This window comes from Nerophis ophidion, linkage group LG02, assembly GCF_033978795.1.
Source record: "Nerophis ophidion isolate RoL-2023_Sa linkage group LG02, RoL_Noph_v1.0, whole genome shotgun sequence".
NCBI lineage: Eukaryota > Metazoa > Chordata > Actinopteri > Syngnathiformes > Syngnathidae > Nerophis > Nerophis ophidion.
Window position 1 is genome coordinate 13,453,225 of NC_084612.1, and position 23,766 is coordinate 13,476,990.

Genomic DNA, 23,766 nt, shown 5'->3' on the forward strand with positions numbered 1-23,766 from the left:
AAGTTTATTTGTCTATGAAAAATGAATGTAGAATGAAGAAACTTTGAGTAATGATACAGTTGACCTGATGATTAACCAGTTTGAAAGAAATGTTTTTGTTTTATTCATAAGACTACTGTACTTTTCAGTTTTGGAAACATTGAAAATTTTGTGTGAAGTCCTATAGGTTAAATTCAGTTAAAGAATTAGTCCATCACATTAAGATACATGTTGAAATCGTTAATAAAATGTGGATGAAGGATACTTTATTTTACTTTTGTTTAGTTTCCCCCCAGAGAGACTGCCACTTTATTGTGGTTAAGAATTCCCACCAGGAGCTTAGTCTTCAGGTGGGGCACCCAAGTTGTACAGGTGATAAGGTAGAGGTCTGACAAAAGTGCAATTCTCTTTTCCAGATTTAAGTTAAACACATAGGGCCTGATTTACTCAAGGTTTGCGTGTACTAAAACAAGTGCAAACTTCATAGCACACGCAAAGCTGATCTACTGAATGTGTGCAAAGTGGATTGCTTCTCTTGAGAGAACAAAATATGGCATGCAATCTATTTTACATCTCTGTCACCTGTATTATGCAAAATGTATGCTCGTCATTAAAACACTGGGAGGATAAATTGCAAATATAATTATTTGTGATTTATCACTATCATCACCGTTTTGCAAGCACTATTTTGTGTTTTATTTAGTAACTGTGCAAACTGACTACTTCGCACACGGCTGCAGGACCAGGACCTGTGTTGCACAGACACAGGATGGACAAATGACATTCCTCCTTCATACGAGTGTGTGTGTGTATACATTTTTGGATGGTTAGAAAGAAAATATATTAGACATATCGTTGATTCAGCAACATAATTTTATAGCTGCTAGCGGATTTAAGAGGCTGATTAAAACAAATTCAATTGACGCGTTTGTGTCGTTTAGTATTTTTAAAAATGTAAATTTTTTTTCACATAAAATATATAGAATAAAAATATTGAAGTACGCCTTTTTGCATAATGAGTGGAGTACGTGCAGCCTTTGTAATGCACCCTGAGCAGTAAAAATAGAAAAAGTCTCAATGTAGACCGCTTCTAAAATGCCAGTAAAAAGTGGTAGAGTTCTCCTGCATATACATGCAAAATCTTCATTTAAATAAAGCGGTGTGCACCACTTTAAAATTGTACACACAGTCTTAGTAAATCAGACGCAAAACACCCACTAATCGCACATGATATTTTATAGATTGCTCATGCAGTTAAGCGCGTGGTATTTGGATCTTAGTAAATCAGGCCCATACTGTAGCTAACAACCAAATTCAATGAAAGTGGCAATGTTACGATTGTATTAACACAGAAAAATAATGATGACCCTTCACATTTATGACTGCCTCCAAACATATGCCTGCGCGGAACCGGCCCTGGTTGAAAGTGATTCGAAGCTGCAAAATGTGGAATTTCCAATGCTATTGCATAAATGGAGCGTTTACCAAAATAAACAAGAAAAAAACTTACCCAGCCTGCTGGACCAAACGGAAAACTGTCCATCGAGTGAGTCACACTTGATATTGATTATGACACACACAGCAAGTCATGCGTGTTATTACAATTACAGTGCATATGCTGTTTGGCTAGCTGTGTACAAACAAAACATCAACTGTGGGCTTAATGTACAAACCCCGTTTCCACAAGAGTTGGGAAATTGTGATAGATGTAAATATAAACGGAATCCTTTTCAGCCCATATTCAATTGAATGCACTACAAAGACAATATATTTCAAGTTTAAACTCATAAACTTTATTTTTTATTTGCAAATAATAATTAACTTAGAATTTCATGGCTGCAACACGTGCCAAAGTACAAAACCTGTTTCCATATGAATTGGGAAATTGTGTTAGATGTAAATATAAAAGGAATACAATGATTTGCAAATCCTTTTCAACCCATATTCAATTGAATGCACTACAAACACAAGATATTTGATGTTCAAACTCATAAACTTTGTTTCTTTTTGCCAATAATAATTAACTTAGAGTTTCATGGCTGCAACACAAGCCAAAGTAGTTGGGAAAAGACATGTTCACCACTGTGTTACATCACCTTTTATTTTAACAACACTCAATAAACGTTTGGGAAGTGAGGAAACTAATTGTTGAAGTTTTGAAAGTGGAATTCTTTCCCATTCTTGCTTTCTGTAGAGCTTCAGTCGTGCAACAGTCCTGGGTCTACGCTGTTGTATTTTACGCTTCATAATGCACCACACATTTTCGATGGGAGACAGGTCAGGACTGCAGGCGGGCCAGGAAAGTACCCACACTTTTTTTACGAAGCCACGCTGTTGTAACACTTGTCTTCCTGAAATAAGCAGGGGCGTCCATGATAACGTTGCTTGGATGACAACATATGTTGTTCCAAAACCTGTATGGACCTTTCAGCATTAATAGTGCCTTCACAGATGTGTAAGTTACCCATGCCTTGGGCACTAATGCACCCCCATACCATCACAGATGCTGGCTTTTGAACTTTGCGCCTATAACAATCCGAATGGTTATTTTCCTCTTTGTTCTGGAGGACACCCCATCCTCTATTTCCAAATATGATTTAAAATGTGGACTCGTCAGACCACAGAACACCTTTCCACTTTGCATCAGTCCATCTTAGGTGAGCTCGTGCCCAGCCAAGCCGGCGGCGTTTCAGGATATTGTTGATAAATGGGTTTGGCTTTGCATAGTACCGTTTTAACTTGCACTTACAGATGTAGCGACAAACTGTAGTTACTGACAGTGGTTTTATGAAGTGTTCCTGTGCCTGTGTGGAGATATCCTTTACATACTAATGTCGGTTTTTGATGCAGTACCGCCTGAGGTATCAAATGTCCGTAATATCATTGCTTACGTGCAGTGATTTTTCCAGATTCTCTGAACTATTTGATAATTTTACATAGATGGTAAAATTCCTAAATTCCTTGAAATAGCTCGTTGAGAAACGTTGCTCTAAAACTGTTTGACAATTTGCTTACAAAGTGGTGACCCTCACTCCATCCTTGTTTGTGAATTACTTAGCATTTCATAGAAGCTGCTTTTATACACAATCATGACACCCAACTGTTCCCAATTAGCCTGCACACCTGTGGGATGTTCCATATAAGTTTTTGATGAGCATTCCTCAACTTTATCAGTATTTTGTGCCACCTTTCCCAACTTCTTTGTCACGTGTTGCTGGCATCAAATTCTAAAGTTAATGATTATTTGCACAAAAAAAAAATGTTTATCAGTTTGAACATCAAATATGTTGTCTTTTTAGCATATTCAACTGAATATGGGTTGAAAATGATTAGTAAATCATTGTATTCCGTTTATGTTGTTTACATTTAACACAATTTCCCAACTCATATGGAAACGGGGTTTGTAATTTCTAGACAGTCGCAGGCTGGCCGCTTAGCAATATCAAAATGTATTACAAAATAGAAAACGTTACGCAGTGATATAAGTAAGTAAATACAACACTAAATGAACAACACACACACACACACACACACACACACATATGTATATATATATATATACATATATATATATATATATATATCAGGCCTGCGAATCTATGGGTGTCCCACGATTCGATAAAATATCGATTTTTTCGATTCAACGCGATTCACGATTCAAAAACGATATTTTTCCGATTCAAAACGATTCTGTATTCATTCAATACATAGGATTTCAGCAGGATCTACCGCAGTCTGCTGACATGCTAGCAGAGTAGTAGATTTTTTTAATAAAGCTTTTATAATTGTAAAGGACAATTTTTTATCACCTGATTGCAATAATGTAAATGTGTTTTAACTATTAAACGAACCAAAAATATGACTTATTTTATTGTTGTGAAAATATTGGACACAGTGTGTTGTCAAGCTTATGAGATGCGATTCAAGTTTAAGCCACTGTGACACTATTGTTCTTTTTTTATTTTTATAAATGTCTAATGAAAATGTCAATGAGGGATTTTTATCACTGCTATGCTGAAATTATAACCAATATTGATACTGTTGTTGATAATATTCATTTTTGTTTCACTACTTTCGATTTGTTCTGTGTCGTGTTTGTGTCTCCTCTCATTTGCTCTGTTTATTGCAGTTCTGAGTGTTGCTGGGACAGGTTTGGTTTTGGAATTGGATTGCAATGTTATGGAATTGCTGTGTATTGTTTCGTTGGATTGATTAAAAAAAATAAAATAAAGTTCAAATAAAAAACAAAATAAAAATATCAATTTAAAAAAAAATCAGAATCGATTCTGAATCGCACAACATGAGAATCGCGATTCGCATTCGAATCGATTTTTTCCCCACACCCCTAACATATATATATATATATATATATATATATATATATATATATATATATATATATATATATATATATATATATATATATATATATATATATATATATATATATAAAACATAATGTAAAGCCATAAGCTCACACAAGTTCCACAATTAATCTAAATTCGGAACACAGCATCAGTTTCCACAGCTTTTTGATTGTTAGAGGTAGAGAGCGTTTTAAAGTAGAGTTTTAATTCTTTTTTTAAATCCACAAAAAACAATTTTTGGAATTAAAAACTTACATTTAATTATATAACACTCACCCAATAGTGCTTTTCTATTTTTATCTTTTTTTAAAGTGAAGCTTCAAGCCTACCTTAGACGCCATTTCTACGTGTTGGCGCCAATTCCCATCCCCCCCCCCCCAAAAAAACTTTATTGAAACACTATTCAAACAGAGAAAAAACTCTCGTGCGCAAACGTGAAGTGCGCATACCAACCTCTCATCAAGAAATACCTTTCGTGTCTGCGAGCTCTCGACAAAAAGTAATAGTCAAATAATGATAACAACTTACCAGAAATGGCCACAAGTGTGAAATGGAGGTTGAAGCGTTATGGGCGCTTTATTCCAGGAACGAATGAGACCACCAAAAGGGAACAATGGAAGGTAAAATGAAACCCTGTCTAAAAGATGCTAGTTAAGTAGCATGTATGTGTCGTAGGTGTCTCTTATTTTACTTTACTTTAAACACTTAACTGGACTATTGTACTTAAATAGCAGCTGGAATAGCCTCCAGCACCCCCCGCTGCTCTTTAAGGGACAAGCGGTAAGAAATGGATGGCTTGATGGATAACGCCCAAAACATCAGGTGTGTCGCATGTGACGGGGCGCTCACATCCATCCATCCATTTACTACCGCTTATTCCCTTTGGGGTGGCGGGGGGTGCTGGTGCCTATTTCAGCTACAATCGGGCGGAAGGCGGTTTACACTCTGGACAAGTCGCTACCTTATCGTAGGGCGAACACAGATAGACAACATTCACACACTAGGGCCAATTTAGTGTTGCCAATCAACCTATCCCCAGGTGCATGTCTTTGGAAGCGGGAGGAAGCCGGAGTACCCGGAGGGAACCCACGCAGTCACGGGGAGAACATGCAAACTCCACACAGAAAGATCCCGAGCCCGGGATTGAACCCCAGACTACTAAGGACCTTCGTATTGTGAGGCAGACGCACTAACCCCTCTCCCACCGTGAAGCCCAGCGGGGCGCTCACATATGACGTCATATCGACGTTTTTTATGTTTTTTACATGGGAGCCAGCATAAACCATATTCATGAAAAATGTGTGCTTTGTTTTTAAGATGTGATATTTGGTTTTACACCGTATTGACAAAAATTTAAAAAGGAATTTTAACTTTGCAACCTCGTTATTCTATTGGCTAAGTTTTATATTCTTAAATGTAAGTTTCTCCATACCCGACCTGTCTTGTGTGCCTTTTAAAAAGATTTAGAACCCTACATTAAAACACTCTCTACCTCTAACAAAAAAAAAGCTGTGAAAACGATGAAGCTGTGTTCCAAATTTTAGTTATTTACTGAAATTGGATGAGCCTATGGCTTTGCACATTTGCACGGTGGAAGAGGGGTTAGTGCATCGGCCTCACAATACGAAGGTCCTGAGTAGTCCTGGGTTCAATCCCGGGCTCGGGATCTTTCTGTTTGGAGTTTGCATGTTCTCCCCGTGACTGCGTATTTTCCCTCTGGGTTCTCCGGCTTCCTCCCACCTCCAAAGACATGCACCTGGGGATAGGTTGATTGTCAACACTAAATTGGCCCTAGTGTGTGAATGTGAATGTTGTCAATGGCGTCACATTAGTGCCAAAAATCTAAGCGCATAAAAACTGTTATCGCGCGCTGATTCTCCACTTCGCGCACGCGCGCGACACCCTTTTGCGCGCGTGTGGTACATTTGTGCGCGCGCTCGGTCTGGCATCTCTCCTCGCACTGTCATGTTTCTCTATTTCCATTTCGCGGACCTGCTTGATCAGAGACCTCTTCTTCTCCTCACCCATCTCGTCACGTCCGGACAGGTCCCGCTCATACTGGGTCTTCATGGCCTGCAATATTTACATATACAAATATTAAATAAGTAAAAATATTTTTTAAAACAGACTAGTGAGGAAAGAAAACATTTGAAAATATAATTTCCATCATTGACTGACATCTGTCGACTGGTTGTATGCGTATGAAAAGAGAGATATTGATCTTGACACAAACAAATTCTGAAAAGTCCTAATTTAGTGGAGTTGTGGAAAATGCCAATTGAATTTTATCTAAAAGTCTTTGAAAAAGGTAATGTCTCATCTGTTGAGAGAACCTCACATATTTAATGAAGTGTCAAGATCAATATATCTCTTAATTTTCTGTCCTCTACTTAGCATATGGGCCTAATTATTGATGTTTTGACTGCAATTACTATTTTAGTAGAAAAATGAATGACATGTTATCACTACAATTAATGAATATGGTTTTAATATTACTATAAAAAGTATTTACGTTTCTGCAAACAACTCAAACTATGGAAAATTAGATATCAGCCCAGATCAGTATAAATGGCAGAGTTAAAAATATGTATTTAAAAAAACACCAAAAAAAGCTAGCTCCATACATTAGGCAAATTAAGTCTGAGAGAAAATAGTGTAAGACTTACTTGTTCAGCCATGATAGCCCCATGAAAACGTGACATTTATAACAAATCGAACCGTTTGGAAATTAGTTGAAAATTGAGAAAGTTATGGTTATTTAAGTAGTACATGTTCCTTGACAACTATGTACTGGGCGCGGCGGCCAGCTGCCTGAGGTAAGATGGCCACCACGTTACCATTGACTGACAGCGCTCAGAGCCAATCAGAAAGAAGCGGCCGTCTAACCATTCCCACCCCCAAAGTGCCAAAAAAAACATGACAGCGCGAGGAGAGATGCCAGGCCGAGACGGAGCGCGCGCACATATGCACCGCGCGCATGCAAAGAGGCGCCGCGCGCGCGCACAAAGGCACCAGGATGTTTCATGCGCGCGAAGTGGAGAATCAGCGCGCGACAATAGTTTTTATGCGCTTGGATTTTTGGCACTAATGTGACGCCATAGTTGTCTGTCTATCTGTGTTGGCCCTGCGATGAGGTGGCGACTTGTCAGGGGTGTACCCCGCCTACCGCCTGATTGTAGCTGAGATAGGCACCAGCGCCCCCCGCGACCCCAAAGGGAATAAGCGGTAGAAAATGGATATATATATATATATATATATATATATATATATATATATATATATATATATATATATATATATATATATGTGTATATGTATATGTATATAAATATATATGTGTGTATATGTATTCTATTTTAGTTACTTCGAATTTACAACCCCCTGGCGCTGATTTATTTTGTACTGTTTTTGTACGTATTTTGATTATTGTTTCTCGTTTTTTTCTTAAATGTTGAAATTTATAAATAAAAGTTAAAAAAAAAAAAAAAAGGTAGCCAGCCTAATTTGGATTATGTAGCTCTTTTTATGTAACTTGCGTTGTTGGCCCTGTGTAAATTATATATGTGAACACTGGATACATTAGAAATACATTTTACAGAGATTATTGATGTAACAAGTATTGCTAATTAAATTGATGTTGCTTTTAAGCAACTAAAAGTGTAACATTCTGCCTTTACTGTTTATGTTGTGTTAGACTACCTCGAAAAATAGTGGTTGTTATTATTCATAGCGCATCCTCCCTGCTTGGCACTCAGCATCAAGGGTTGGAATTGGGGGTTAAATGATTAATGATTACTGATTCCCGGGCGCGGGACCGCTGCTGCCCACTGCTCCCCTCACTTCCCAGGAGGTGATCAAAGAGATGGGTCAAATGCAGAAGACAAATTTCGCCACACCTAGTGTGTGTGTGACAATCTCTGATACTTTAACTTAACTTTAACATCAAAACTGGAATATTGCGATACACTGTAACAACTGGGTTCCTCGAACAGTGTTTTTCAACCACTGTGCCGTGGCACGCTAGTGTGCCGTGAGATACAGTCTGGTGTGCCGTGGGAGATTATGTAATTTTACCTACTTAGGTTAAAATATTTTTTGCAAACCAGTAATTATAGTCTGCTAATTATGTGTTGTTGTTGAGTGCCAGTGCTGTCTAGAGCTCAGCAGAGTAACCGTGTAATACTCTTCCTACTCAGTGGCTTACTGGTTAGTGTCCGCCTTGAGATCGGTAGGTTTTGAGTTCAAACCCCGGCTGAGTCATACCAAAGACTTTAAAAATGGGACCCATTACCTCCCTGCTTAGCACTCAGCATCAAAGGTTGGAATTAGGGGTTAAATCACCAAAAATGATTCCCGGCCGCGGCACCGCTGCTGCACATTGCTCCTCTAACCTCCCAGGGGATGAACAAGGGGATGGGTCAAATGCAGAGGACACATTTCATCACACCTAGTGTGTGTGACAATTATTGGTACCTTAACTTTAACTTGTTCCATATCAGTAGGTGGCAGCCGGTAGCTAATTGCTTTGTAGATGTCGGACACAGCGGGAAGCATCGTGCAACTAAATAGGTGTCTAATTCTTAAACCAAAAATAAACAAAAAATGAGTGCCCTAAAGAAAATCATTGAAGCTTAGGGAAGGCTATGCAGAACAAAACTAAAACTGAACTGGCTACAAAGTCAACAAAAACCGAATGCTGGACAACAGCAAAGACTTACTGTGGAGCAGAGACGCCGTCCACAATGTACATCCGAACATGACATGACAATCAAAATTGTCCCCACAAAGAAGGATAAACACAACTGAAATATTCTTGAATGCTAAAACAAAGTAGGTGCGAGAAATATCGCTCAAAGGAAGACATGAAACTGCTACAGGAAAATACCAAAAAAAGAGAAAAAGCCACCAATATTGGAGTGCAAGACAAAAACTAAAACACTACACACAGGAAATCAGCAAAAAACTCAAAATAAGTCACAGTGTGATGTGACAGGTCGTGACAGTACACCTACTTTGAGACAAGAGCTATAGTGATGCATGCTTGGTTATGGTTTAAAGTCCATCCATCCATCCATTTCCTACCGCTTATTCCCTTTTGGGACCGCGGGGGGTGCTGGCGCCTATCTCAGGTACAATCGGGTGGAAGGCGGGGTACACCCTGGACAAGTCGCCACCTCATCGCAGGGCCAACACAGATAGACAGACAACATTCACACTGACATTCACACACTAGGGCCAATTTAGTCATATCCAACAATTGCGAGCACAACATTTTACTGTCAACTGAGTTACCTTTTTTTTTAAAGATTTCTGCTGTTGGTGTTACTCCGGATTGTTTCAACGCAAAAAATGTGCCTTGGCTCAAAAAAGGTTGAAAAACACTGTCCTAGAAAGCTACAGTAGTGTGTGTGCCTGCGCACGTGTGTGTTCCATTTAAGTAAGAAGTAATAACTGCCTGACTTGTGTGACTTTAGACAGTTTTGTTATGCATGTAAAATGAATCCATCAAATAGTGGCTGTATTGTATATTCTGTCCAGTCGCAAAAGCTTTTTCGTGGTTGACATTGTTTCTTCCCAAGCTGTCACTATGAACAATGACTCTGGCTTTGTTTTACCAACCGTTTGCTCGACGACGCTATCACAGTGTGACAGTGAGCCAAAACACATAATACTTTAGCAGGAGCTGGAGAAAAAGAGAGAGACAGCTGTGTGAATTTAGCCTTACTTGTTAAATAATTTACTTACATGCTTTCCCCACTGAAACACATCTGAAAATGTGGGTAGAAGAGAACTATGTCAAGTGATTATGTTAGGTAGAGTTGTAAGCTATGGTGCAGTAGACCGACAAAATTGTCCGATTTGGAGTTCAAACAACAAGCAAATGGCTGAAAATGTCGGTATTTGAAGTTCATGCCATTGTTGTGAGTGACATCAGATGCAACAGTTAATCTCACCTCATTGAGCATCTCTGCAAGTGAATTACTGTTTTTTGGGCTTTTTTGTCATGCTACTGTACCACAGAAGAGTACCAGTGATGGCAAAGAGGATAAGTGTCATGATAACCAAAGAGCTATAATTTAACTTGTTAAACAACAGATGTTCGTATAGATAACATGGAACTGAATGCATAAGAGAACATGACCAGAGCAAATTTTACAGACCATGGGTCTGTCAGCCGTCTGTAGGGGTTGGTTTACTTTAGTGTGGTTGTATTTGGTTTTGTTTACTTTTTTTTTGTTTTGTTTTTACATCTTTTTAAAATGATTATTCTCCCTCAATCCCCTCAAGACATTTGAAGCGAAGAAAAATGAACCAGAAATTATCCTCACAATTCTGGACTACGGATACTTGATGGTCCTGCATGGACAGGAATGCTTGGTAAGAAGGACAAGATTGATTATTCTTTGAATATTATTTGCATGCTGTTGTGCTTAAGGTTGCTTTGCATCCTTGTGGACTCTTTAAATTGTGTCAATCATTTTTAATGCTCTGTTTCATTCCTCCAATTATTCAGAAAAAACAGTTAAAACTCTAATGAAAAGAAAACGAGAAAGGAAAAAAATTTAACTAGCAGCTTATATGTACTTTAACAAAAATAAAAATCATTCTCTTTATCACTTGTCGATAGACATTTTTAGTCATTTTTATGTTTTAATTGTATTTACAAATAAATCACACAGAATGTGAAACAGCCTAATAAAACAATATAGAAAAACTTAAATTCTGACCTTATTCCATATTTGCACCACTTAAATTATCAATTTTCACAACAATTGAGAAGACATAGAAATACAATAGTAAAAAGTAAAAACAAAAATTAATAGCCACAACAGTATCAATAACAATAATACTAATATAATTGATACCAGTGATTAAAACATTCAACAACAACAAACAAAATTAATTGCAATATTACAAAAAATATATATCATTATTATTATTATCACTCATCATTTCTATCACATCCGTTAATAAAATACAAAATAACAATAAAAGTAACTTACACATATATTTCATTTCATAAACTTGACAATCCCACTGAGGCCTTTATTTACCCCAAGGAAGACAAAGTCCCATTTTAGGTTCAAGTTATAGTTAAAACACATTCATATAATTGATCCAATATTTCAAGATATGACTCATTTATCGTAAATGCATTTTTTTGTATTGATAGCATCTCCATAGCTTGTTTATACCAGTTATTTTAAGTTGGACGATCAACAGATATCCATTTTTTTAGTATTGTCTGTCATTGTATCGTTACTATCTGTAATCATTTTTGTAATGGTCAAAACTACGACCACATTATGATATTCTTGGCCTTGCAAATATACTATTTATTTTAATAGTTTTTTTCTAGTGATTTTTTTATTATAACTATTTTTTCGAAAATGTATTTGAAATAAAATGTTTGGATATTCTTGGGTTTCCCCTAAACTGCAAAGATACCTGTGACGGTGGGGGCGCGGTCACAAAACGTCAGCTCAAAAATGTATACATTCAAAACAAATCTGTTTTTATTCATTAGTATTAAAAACAATTGTTTTATCCTTTTGCTATATTTTTAATTGTTGCTGCTTTTTGTACAAGGTACTTTGTTGAGTTTTTCAAGATTTTACAGACTTTTAATGACTTAAAAATTTTTTTTATAACAACTACCAACAAATCTAGCATCTTCTTGTGGTGTTATTATAGAATGTGTTCGTGTTTAGGGACTCTCCTTCTGTCCCTCGATGTCCCTGACGAAAGAAGAGAGCTGAAGCGAGCATGACGTCACACTTGCTCTGCGCTGTTGCTCGAGTTGGACTTTCTTTTCTTAAAAGCCACCACTGTCCTCTTAATATGTGCACATTTTGTATAATAGCTGTTTACGGGTACATCTGCATATATATATATAAAAATCACATCCACATTACTGACATGCTGACAACACTCCAGACAATGGCGTACGTTTTGTTTACATTCGGTTTCGGTAGTGTGGTTTTCGGTGATCAAAGTCTTTTTTTCAGTGGTCAAGTTTTCGGTACGTCACTTTTCAATAATGCGCATGCAATCGGCTGCATATATATATATGTATATATATATATATATATATATATATATATATATATATATAATATAAATTCATAATACTGTAACAACCAGGTAATGTTTTATGTTCGTTTGGTTTGGATTTTATGTCGGCTTTTCTCATGTTTGAAAATAACATTCTCCATGCCTAAAAGGTGATTGGCGGAAAATGGGAAGTTGTTTTTTTGTGTAATGTTCTAATTGGTAATATGCTTATTGTCATTAGATTGTGTTGCAGGCCAATAAAAAACGAGCTGCAGGATGCAAAAGAGTGTCCCTGCTCTACAAGGTGTTTTTCAAAAAGTGACGAGCGACAAGTCTTGTTAACTTTTCTGGGCTCAGTGGAGACTTGGAGACTTAACATAAAAGCACATATGTAAAGTGAAGTGAATTATATTCATATATCGCTTTTTTTCTCCAGTGACTCAAAGCGCTTTACATAGTCAAACCCAATATTAGGAACGGCGTGGCGCAGTGGTAGAGTGGCCGTGCGCAACACGAGGGTCCCTGGTTCAAATCCCACCTAGTACCAACCTCGTCACGTCCGTTGTGTCCTGAGCAAGACACTTCACCCTTGCTCCTGATGGGTGCTGGTTGGCGCCTTGCATGGCAGCTCCCTCCGTCAGTGTATGAATCTGTGTGTGTGAATGGGTAAATGTGGAAGTAATGTCAAAGCGCTTTGAGTACCTTGAAGGTAGAAAAGCGCTATACAAGTACAACCCATTTATCTGAGTTACATTTAAACCAGTGTGGGTGGCACTGGGAGCAGGTGGGTAAAGTGTCTTGCTCAAGGACACAACGGCAATGACTAGCATGGCGAAAGCGGCATATCACTCTCAATCCTGTTGTGCCCCCTCTCCTCTCCAACCACAAAAAGTAAGGGACAGAAGACTGTTAATTTTAATTGTATGATATTTTACAATATTTATAAAGTTTTTTGCAACTTTTTTTGTCTACTCCACATTGACCATAGTATAGAAATAGTGCTATTTTTATTGTTATTTAAAGCGATGACTTGAATTTGTTAAATATTTTATAGAGCATTCGGTATATCTGTATTTTTTCCCGTTTATTCTGTACAACATTAATCAGTTTTCCCCAGATTTTGATCAAAACTTTCTTTGAAAAATATTGTATAAAATAATTATAATTGCAAAAAAAGGCAGGTTGACAAACAGTTGTATCAAACCTCAAAAGAAAGCTCTCGTTATTGTAACATTACTGTATAAATTCTTAATGGTTTATTATTAGTCTATATAAACCAGTCTCAAACATGCGTTATTTTGCGGCCCGCACTTTGATATTACAATTTAATGTATGTGCAGCCCGCGAGTTTAATATGAACGGAACTTGACAGCATCGTACTTCCCAACGTTCCCAATTTTCACGGGAGTCCCCTTAATATCGGGGTATCCATTCTCTGGTAATCCCTGCCGATTTCTACCCAATCAACAATACTTTGGGGGTGCCGCAACGGCACTATTCTTAACGCCCTCTGAAACCTGTACAGGCAGCGTGAAAGCCTATTTGATTGTTACATTTGGTTGGGCAGTACATGTGTGATGTTGCAAGACATACTTGGTCAACAGCTACACAGGTCACACTGAGGGTGGCCATAAAAAAAAACTTTAACACTGTTACAAATATGTGCCAGAGTGTGAACCCACACCAAACAAGAATGACAAACACATTTCAGGAGAACATCCGCACTGTAATACAACATAAACTCAACAGAACAAATACCCAGAATCCCATGCAGCCCTGACTCTTCCGGGCTACAATACACACACCCACGCTACCACCAACCCCCCACGCCCACACCCTCCCTACTTGCGTCCGTTGAGGTTGTGTATATTGTAGCCCGGGAGAGTTTGGTCTGCAAGGTTTTCTGGGTATTTGTTCTCTTGTGTTTAAGTTGTGTTAGGGTGCGGATGTTCTCCCAAAATGTGTTTGTCATTCTTGTTTGGTGTGGTTTCAGAGGGTGGCGCATATTTGTAACAGTGTTAAAGTCGTTTATACGGCCACCCTCAGTGTGACCTGTATGGCTGTGGAGTAAGTACGTCTTGCAGCCACTGAGGTTGTTCTGCACAAGTCTCGCACAACATGATTTAGAGTTGTCACTTATGTTGTGTTATGTGTGTAATGACGAGTTGTAGAGCACTAGTTTTCTTATAGATGGTACGCTACGTGAAGGTATGCTAAGGGTTAATTGAGATTTATCAAAAACATTCTAAAAAATAACAGTCAGTCATAACTACTTAATAAATATATTTATTGGATAACACTTCAACAAAATATGAATGTAAGTTCACAGACTGTGAAAAGAAATGCAACAATGCAATATTCAGTGTTGACAGCTCGATTTTTTGTGGACATGTTCCATAAATATTGATGTTAAAGATTTATTTTTTTCGGGAAGAAATGTTTAGAATTAAGTTCATGAATCCAGATGGATCTCTATTACAATCCCCTAAGAGGGCACTTTAAGTTGATGATTAATTCTATGTGTAGAAATCTTTATTTATAATTGCATTACTTGTTTATTTTTCAACAAGTTTTTGAGTTATTTTTATATCTTTTTTTCCAAATAGTTCAAGAAAGACCACTACAAATGAGCAATATTTTGCATTGTTATACAATTTAATAAATCAGAAACTGATGACATAGTGCTGTATTTTAGTTCTTTATCTCTTTTTTTCCAACCAAAATGCTTTGTTCTGATTAGGGGGTACTTTAATTTAAAAAATGTTCACATGGGGTACATCACTGAAAAAAGGTTGAGAACCACTGTTGTAGATAACGTTAAAGGCAGTGCACTCACGGCAGCCCTTTATAATGTCAGCCGGGTGAAAATTGGGACAAATTCGGGAAAATGGTTGCACCGGTAGAATGTCGGGAGGTGCACTGAAATTCAGGAGTCCCCCGGAAAAATCGTTAAGGGTTGGCTTTCCCGCCCTAGCAATGCTAGGGTGGGAAAGCCTAAAAGTACATGTTTGATTTTTTTAGAAATCTTTTCTTGCGGCCCAGCCTCACCCAGTTTCTGCATCCAGTGGCCCCCAAGTAAATTGAGTTTGAGACCCCTGATACAAACCATCATTTTTACAAACTAGCACATTTTTTGCATGCGTTTATTAGGTGTACTAAGTGTGTTGATTTATGTGCAAACCCATGTACTTTCTTCAACAACTTGTTTATCACACAATCGCCATTTTGATAACATGTTTTAGAGAACCTAACAAGGTACTAATCCCATGCGGGCTTTGTTTGTTTGGTTTGTTTAATTGTTTTAAGATTGGCGCTGTGTCAAGAGGGACAAAAGAGACACGTCTTAAATCCCTCCTGCGGCTTGAGGGACGACTCCCAAAGCCAGTTAGCAATGATGAGGCATATTCCACCCGCAGGAAAGAGAGTGGTGGGAAGAAGTTTCAGGCTGCTCATCACTTCTTCATAGACGCTAATCTGAGTTTCTTCAATACGCTGAAAATCACCAGATTAAAATGGGTGCAGCAGATCATGAAGCAATTAATTCTGATGTTCCACATGTGCACATTGGACTGTGGAATGTGTTCATCCATGAAACTACTTGCCATATACCTCCATTTGCGGCTCTGTAATTCAGAAAATAAATTATTATGGCTGGAAATAATTTAGGGCTGCATCTGCAAATGTCATGCTTGTGATGCTGGCAATTTATAGTGTGTCACACATGTTATTATAATGTAGCTTATCTGTATTATAGGTTGCAGCATTTAATATAATTTCAATTAATTAGTTATATTGCTTTCCAAATGACAAACATAGCAGGGAGGAAACATGTACAACTACATTACAGAAAGAGCAAGCATTGGTATCTGTGTAATCAGAATATATGAAATACGATATCATATATTGGGGCCATTTTTGCCAAGACGATCATTTAATATGGTGCTACTAAGTTTGAATCACCTTCGACAGAGATGTCAGCTCAGTAAATGTGAAGGGTCAGCTTTATTTTTCGCCTTTCGTATGTACTTATTTATTTTACCAGGGTTTGAATAAAAAGAGACAACCAGACATTGAACATATTCCTAATTATGCATTTTTCTGTCTTGGCTGCACAGCAAAATTTGGCTAAAATAGCAATAAAGCCACATCAATAATAAAAGAAGAATGGAATGTACACAGCAAAGTCTATTTTGAATGAATGAATGAATGAATGGTTTATTTTGAGCCATGCAAACAAAACAAGAGAATGACATAAAATACAAAAGAAATATATAGATACATTATTTTTACACCTACATTGAAAACATTACATGTGACTAATCTTTTGTAGATGTCAAGATTGGCTCAAAAGGGAGTGGGAAGAAGTAAACTTATTAGGTCCCACCCCTTTACATATACTATATATATACAATATATAATACAATAATATATATAATATAATTCAATTTAGTGGTTGCTGCGTAGATGCTTTATATTATCTATATATAATACATTTAAATTCACACACACTTACATATATACATATGTACACACACATATACACAACACACACATATATACAATTTATATATATACATATATATATATATATATATATATATATACATACATATACACATACACACATAATCACATACATACACACATGCATATACCCAAAATACACACACACACACACACCTATATAAATACTATATATATAATAGTATATATAATATACACTTTTGTCTAAACATTATTAACAGTTTATGGTGACTATGGGAACAAGCTTTCATTTTGACTGTGATATTAGTGGTTAATAGTGGATCTGTGGCTGTGGAGTTACTGCCCCTGATCAACACGACCTGAGGACCACTCTTGCTATGTGTCCTATGCTGTGCATTAAAAGAGACGAGGGGAGACCCCTGCCAGAGGAGTTATCCACGAACATAAAATCCCCCACTCGCCTGCCCTGTACTCCAGATAGTGTACTTATTATGTGTCCTATGCTGTGCATTAAAAGAGACGAGGGGAGCCCCCTGCCAGAGGAGTTATCCACGAACATAAGATCCCCCACTCGCCTGCCCTGTACTCCAGATAGTGTACTCAAATCCCTTTTCTTAGTTTCCATCGGCACCAATTCTTTAGTCAGAATTCATATTTGTTTTTACATTTGCAGAAAATTAGTATTACTCACATTGCATATAGGATTGTTTGTACACACACACACACACACACACACCATTCAATGTATTCCTCTTATTGATACTAATTCATATAGTTTAACTAGTTGGGTGATGTCATAGAAGTAATAATAATAATGATAATATCAACAATGACTAAACAATAATAATAACGATAATGATAACAATAATAATAACAATATGAACAATAGCAATAGCAATGACAATAAATGATGACAATAATACATATAAAATAATGAAGATGATGATGATGATGATGATAATAACAACAATAATAATAATAATAAGAATAATCATTATTAGCCAGTGATGGAGTTTAACACCTAGGCCTCCATGTTCACATTCATATACATTGCCCACACCATTTTTTTGTATCTTGTTTTGAACTGATGGACATTTGGACATTGCTTGAGCCCCACAGCCAATCCTTTCCAAAGTTTCGCTCCACACACAGACACACACAAACTTTTCCTCGTAGTTCTTACTGTTCGAATAGTAAAGATACTACACCCCCTTAGATTATGAACTCCTTCTCCGTGTTTGAAATGTTTTTGAATATTGGCAGGTAGAACCTTTTTGTTTGCTTTAAATAGTAATTGAGCTGTATTAAAATCAACTAGATCAGGCAGTTTTAATAATTTAGATTGTAAAAATAAAATATTTGTGTGGTCACAATATCCCACCTTGTGTAGGATTCTTATCGCACGTTTTTGGAGTGTAACCGGGGGATGTAGTGAAGTTTTGTAGTTGTTGCCCCAGATTTCTATGCAGTAATTTAGATATGGCAAGACCAATGAACAATATAATAAATGCAGAGTTGTGTAATTTAAGAAGAATTTGAATTTATTGATAATAGAGATGGTTTTGGAGATTTTGCTTTGTATATGTCTTATGTGTGGTTTCCAGCATAATTTATTATCAATAGTGACTCCTAAGAATTTAATTTCTGACACCGTTTCTAGAATCACGCCATCTATATTTATTGCTGGTCCTGGATTGGAATAGCCGAATAACATAACTTTTGTTTTCTTTAAATTAAGGGATAATTTGTTTATACCTAACCATGTTTTTAATTTTGCAAGTTCATTATTTAGGGTGGATACAAAATTTGTATAATTATCGTTAGAATAGAAAATATTAGTGTCATCTGCGAATATGACTAATTTTAATACATTTGATACTGTAAATATGTCATTGATATATAAGTTAAATAACTTTGGACCTTATGTGAAATTACCTGACTCCTGCGCGAGCAATATTCTCTCTCTGCATATTATTACAAGTCTGTCCTTTTATTAACTTCTTTATATGACTTAAAGGTAGGGCTGGGCGATATAGCGAATATACTTGATATATCGCGGGTGTGTCTGTGCGATGTAGAAAATTACTATTTCGTGAGTATTCGAGTATACGTTCTCACGCAGTTGCTTCCAGCTGCGGGCATTAGACTACAGGCTTTTCTCACTCTTTCTTGTCTCTCCTTCTCACAGAGAGGTAAAACAAGCCCATCTTATTACATACGTCACATACTGTCACGCGTGCAACGTCATATGCTCTCGCGGAGCAGAGAGGTAGCGGCATGAGTAAAGTTAACTGTGGCAGGTGGTGCTAGCGGAGCGGTGCAAGTGGTAATACGAGAGAGAGAAGGTGCGAATGTGGTAACAAATGGATAAAGAATAATTAATTCCCAAGAAAATCAGCACGGGATCCATCGTCTGGCGGTGGTTTGGCTTCCAGCGGGTAGATGTTGAATAGACAACCGTAATATGTAAAGTATGCGGCAAAAGCGTTGCTACAAAAAGTAGCAGCACTTATAATTTGTAGTTTCATTTGAAAAGTCACCCGCAAGGAGTGCTTGAAACTCTGCATGTCAACATCTTCGGCCGGTGCCACACCTACAAAATGCCCAAGCAACCAGCACTGACCCAATTGAGGCTGGCGTCTCCCATTTCTAGATCAACGCTCTATGAAAAAATAGTCAACAACAGGAGATAACGTCCGCAATAACCTACCACATAGCGAAGGACATATTCTATTTGATTACCCATTATGCACCAAATTTTTATTTTACACTTTTTCAAATATCTTGTGTGACATCATGCACAAAAATGCACTTTATCTGTTTAAAATTATTGTAGTGGCGTTCTGTACAAAAAAGGTAACTTTTAATTTAGTGTTGTTTTGATACGTCATCTTATTTACATCATGCACAAAAGTGCACTTATAGCTTGTTTTAAAATGTCTCTGACAATCTTGCACTTTGTTTTGAAATTACATGAATGTTTGTGCCACTGCTTAATAACTCTTTAATAAATACAGTTTTGATAAATTGACTTAGTTGTGATTTCCCTCTGCATGAAAGTTTAAAATAGGCATATAATAATGCTGTACGAACAAGAATGTTTTAATGTAGACACATAGAATCATCATACTGGTGTGATTATATGCATGAAGTGTTAATTCAAGGCTAAGGCAAAATATCGAGATAGATATTGTGTATCGTGACATGGCCTAAAAATATAGAGATATTAATAAAAAGCCATATCGCCCAGCCCTACTTAAAGGTCCCTACGATGCAAACATTACTTTTTAATGACAATGTAAACAGTAATATGGTTACCAGCCTAAAGGCTGTTTATGTGCAACAAATGTGACACAAATCTATCATTTCTTTCTCGTTTGTTTCACTTTTGAAAAAAGTTGTTGCTTATATGAAATAAAATGACACAGCTTTTTCTTCTTCATATAAAAAGTGCAACATTAAACAGTTTCAAGTCAACTCATCATGCTTAATTTATTACAGCTTTGGGGAAGCCTGTAGTTGATTTTTATTATGTAAATGTTATATTTGTATCAACATGTGATAGCAGGGACCCTGCCATTCAAAACCAGGCTGCTACATTACAAATGATTCATGTAACTATAGCTGAAAAAATAGTACAATAGCAAAAGGAAAGACTATTCATCCCTGAACACCATGGAGTTCATGTAGGCTTTATGATGCACTTACATTATTATATACACTATCAGAGACAAACTCTTCATTTAATATAATGTCCTTTTTTGCTGCTTCAACACACCTCAATCAACACTGTCCGTAACACACACACACACACACACACCGCAAAATGAGCTAACGTTACACTAAAAGCTAACTAGCCTTCACATCAAACCAGGACTGCGAGTGAACTGAGCTGCACTTTGTTTCTAGAAGATCAACGGGCTCATAGTGATGTTTAGAAAGTAGTTGACTTGGAAGTGTTTAGTATAATTTGGGGAGAGTCCGTTGCTCCCCTGCTAAAGACTTATCTGCTCGACGCTGAAGCACTGACGACATGTGCTCTGAATACGCACTGCTGATTGGCTTGTTACCGCTACGGTTGTAACCAATCAGATGGTTGTGTGGGAGGGACAATGCAGGGTGCTGTGTACAGACAGAGACGGGGGCAGAACGGAGCGGAGCAGCTAGTTAAGACTTCATATGTTCGTGTGGAACTCGTTAGGTACTCCTCCGCACCGAACCGAAACCCCCTTACTGAAACGGTTCAATACAAATACCCGTACCGTTACACCCCTAATATATATATATTTGGTGGAATCTGTATGTATGTATCTAGGTACATATATATGTATCACTGCCCCGGGGTGCACTGCCGATCGCAGCACTGGGCCTGCAGAGGTGCCGTGGCATGCCAGCTATGGGCGCGGAGCTGGACCCTCTTGGCCTTTTGCCGGATGGTGTGCCTGGTGGGTGCTGGGCGGGGGGCCGGAACGTGCATGATGGGTTGCGGGGTTTGGTGGCGCTGGACACTATTGGTGACCACGCCTCTTGTTTGTATGTATGTACAGTGTACGTATGTATGGATTTTAATGTGTGTGTATACATGTGTATGTGTGTATATATGTATATGTGTGTATGTACATATGTCTGAGTATTTGTGTGTATGTATGTATGTATATATATATATGTATACATATGTGGATGTGTGTACAGTATGTACAAACCCCGTTTCCATATGAGTTGGGAAATTGTGCTAGATGTAAATATAAACGTAATACAATGATTTGCAAATCCTTTTCAACCCATATTCGATTGAATGCACTGCAAAGACAGGATATTTGATGTTCAGTCTCATAAATTAATTAATTTAATTAATTAATTAAACTGTAGTTACTGGTGGTTTTATGAAGTGTTCCTGAGCCCCTGTGGTGATATCATTTACACGCTGATGTCGGTTTTTGATGCAGTACCGCCTGAGGGACCAAAGGTCCATAATATCGTCGCTTATGTGCAGTGATTTCTCCAGATTCTCTGAACCTTTTGATGATTTTACGAACCGTAGATGGTAAAATCCCTATATTCCTTGCAATAGCTCAATGAGAAATGCTGTTCTAAAACTGTTCGACAATTTGCTTACGAAGTGGTGACGCTCGCCCCATCCTTGTTTGTGAATTACTTAGCATTTTATGGAACCTGCTTTTATACCCAATCATGGCACCCACTTGTTCCCAATTAGCCTGCACACTTGTAGGATGTTCCAAATTAAGTGTTTGATCAGCATTCCTCAACTTTATCAGTATTTATTGCCACCTTTCCCAACTTCTTTGTCACGTGTTGCTGGCATCAAATTCTAAAGTTAATGATTATTTTCACAAAAACAAATGTTCATCAGTTTGAACATTGAATATGTTGTCTTTGTAGCATATTCGACTGAATATGGGTTGAAAATGATTTGCAAATCATTGTATTCCGTTTATATTTATATCTAAGACAATTTCCAAATTTATATGGAAATGGGGTTTGTATATACAGTGGGGCAAAAAAGTATTTAGTCAGCCACCGATTGTGCAAGTTCTCCCACTTAAAATGATGACAGAGGTCTGCAATTTTCATCATAGGTACACTTCAACTGTGAGAGACAGAATGTGAAAACAAAATCCAGGGATTCACATTGTTGGAATTTTAAAGAATGTATTTGTAAATTATGCTGGAAAATAAGTATTTGGTCACTTCTAACAAGGAAGATCTCTGGCTCTCACAGACCTGTAACTTCTTATTTAAGAAGCTCTTCTGTCCTCCACTCGTTACCTGTATTAATGGCCCTTGTTTGAACTCTTTATCTATATAAAAGACACCTGTCCACAGCCTCAAACTCCACTATGGCCAAGACCAAATAGCTGTCAAAGGACACCAGGAAAAGAATTGTAGACCTGCACCAGGCTGGTAAGAGTGGATCTACAATAGGCAAGCAGTTTGGTGTGAAAAAAATAATCTGTGGGAAGAATTATCAGAAAATGGAAGACATACAAGACCACTGATAATCTCCCTCAATCTGGGGCTCCACGCAAGATCTCATCCCTGGGGGTCAAATGATCATGATAACAGTGAGCAAAAATCCCAGAACCACACGGGAGGACCTGGTGAATGCCCTGCAGAGAGCTGGGACCAAAGTAACAAAGGTTACCATCACTAACACACTACGCCGACAGGGAATCAAATCCTGCAGTGCCAGATGTGTCCCCCTGCTTAAGCCAATGCATGTCCAGGCCCGCCTGAAGTTTGCCAGAGAGCACATGGATGATACAGCAGAGGATTGGGAGAATGTCATGTGGTCAGATTAAACCAAAAAAAAACTTTTTAGAACACCATACCTACTTTGAAGCATGGGGGGTGGAAACATCAGGCTTTGGGGCTGTTTTTCTGCTAAGGGGACAGGACAATTGATCCGTGTTAAGGAAAGAATGAATGGGGCCATGTATCGTGAGATTTTGAGCCAAAACTTCCTTCCATCAGTGAGAGCTTTGAATAGTTGACCAAAAACTTATTTTCCACCATAATTTACAAATAAAATTTTTAAAATTCCTACAATGTGAATTCCTGGATTTTTTTTTCACAGTTGAAGTGTACCTATGTTTAAAAATTACAGACCTTTGTCATCATTTTAAGTGGGAGAACTTGCACAATCGGTGGCTGACTAAATACTTTTTTGCCCCACTGTATATTTGTATATGTACAAATATACATATATATATATATATATATATATATATATATACATATATATATATATATATATATATATATATATATGTGTATATATATATATATATATATATATATATGTGTGTATATATATATATATATATATATATATATGTGTATATATATATATATGTATATA

General features: G+C 37.3%; 1 protein-coding gene across 3 annotated transcripts in view; it reads left to right on the forward strand.

Moving 5' to 3' along the window:
- Positions 1–4,768: 4,768 nt before the first annotated feature.
- rec114 (REC114 meiotic recombination protein) overlaps positions 4,769–23,766 on the forward strand; it is a 36,461-nt gene continuing 17,463 nt past the window's right edge. For 2 of the 3 annotated variants that reach the window (XM_061877674.1, XM_061877693.1), the window contains exons 1-2: positions 4,769–4,966; positions 10,635–10,724. In XM_061877674.1, coding sequence (XP_061733658.1) covers positions 4,880–4,966; positions 10,635–10,724 — 177 coding nt within the window. In that variant the 5' untranslated portion in view covers positions 4,769–4,879. The remainder of the gene's footprint in view (positions 4,967–10,634; positions 10,725–23,766) is intronic. The other variant, XM_061877684.1, reaches the window with a different exon arrangement.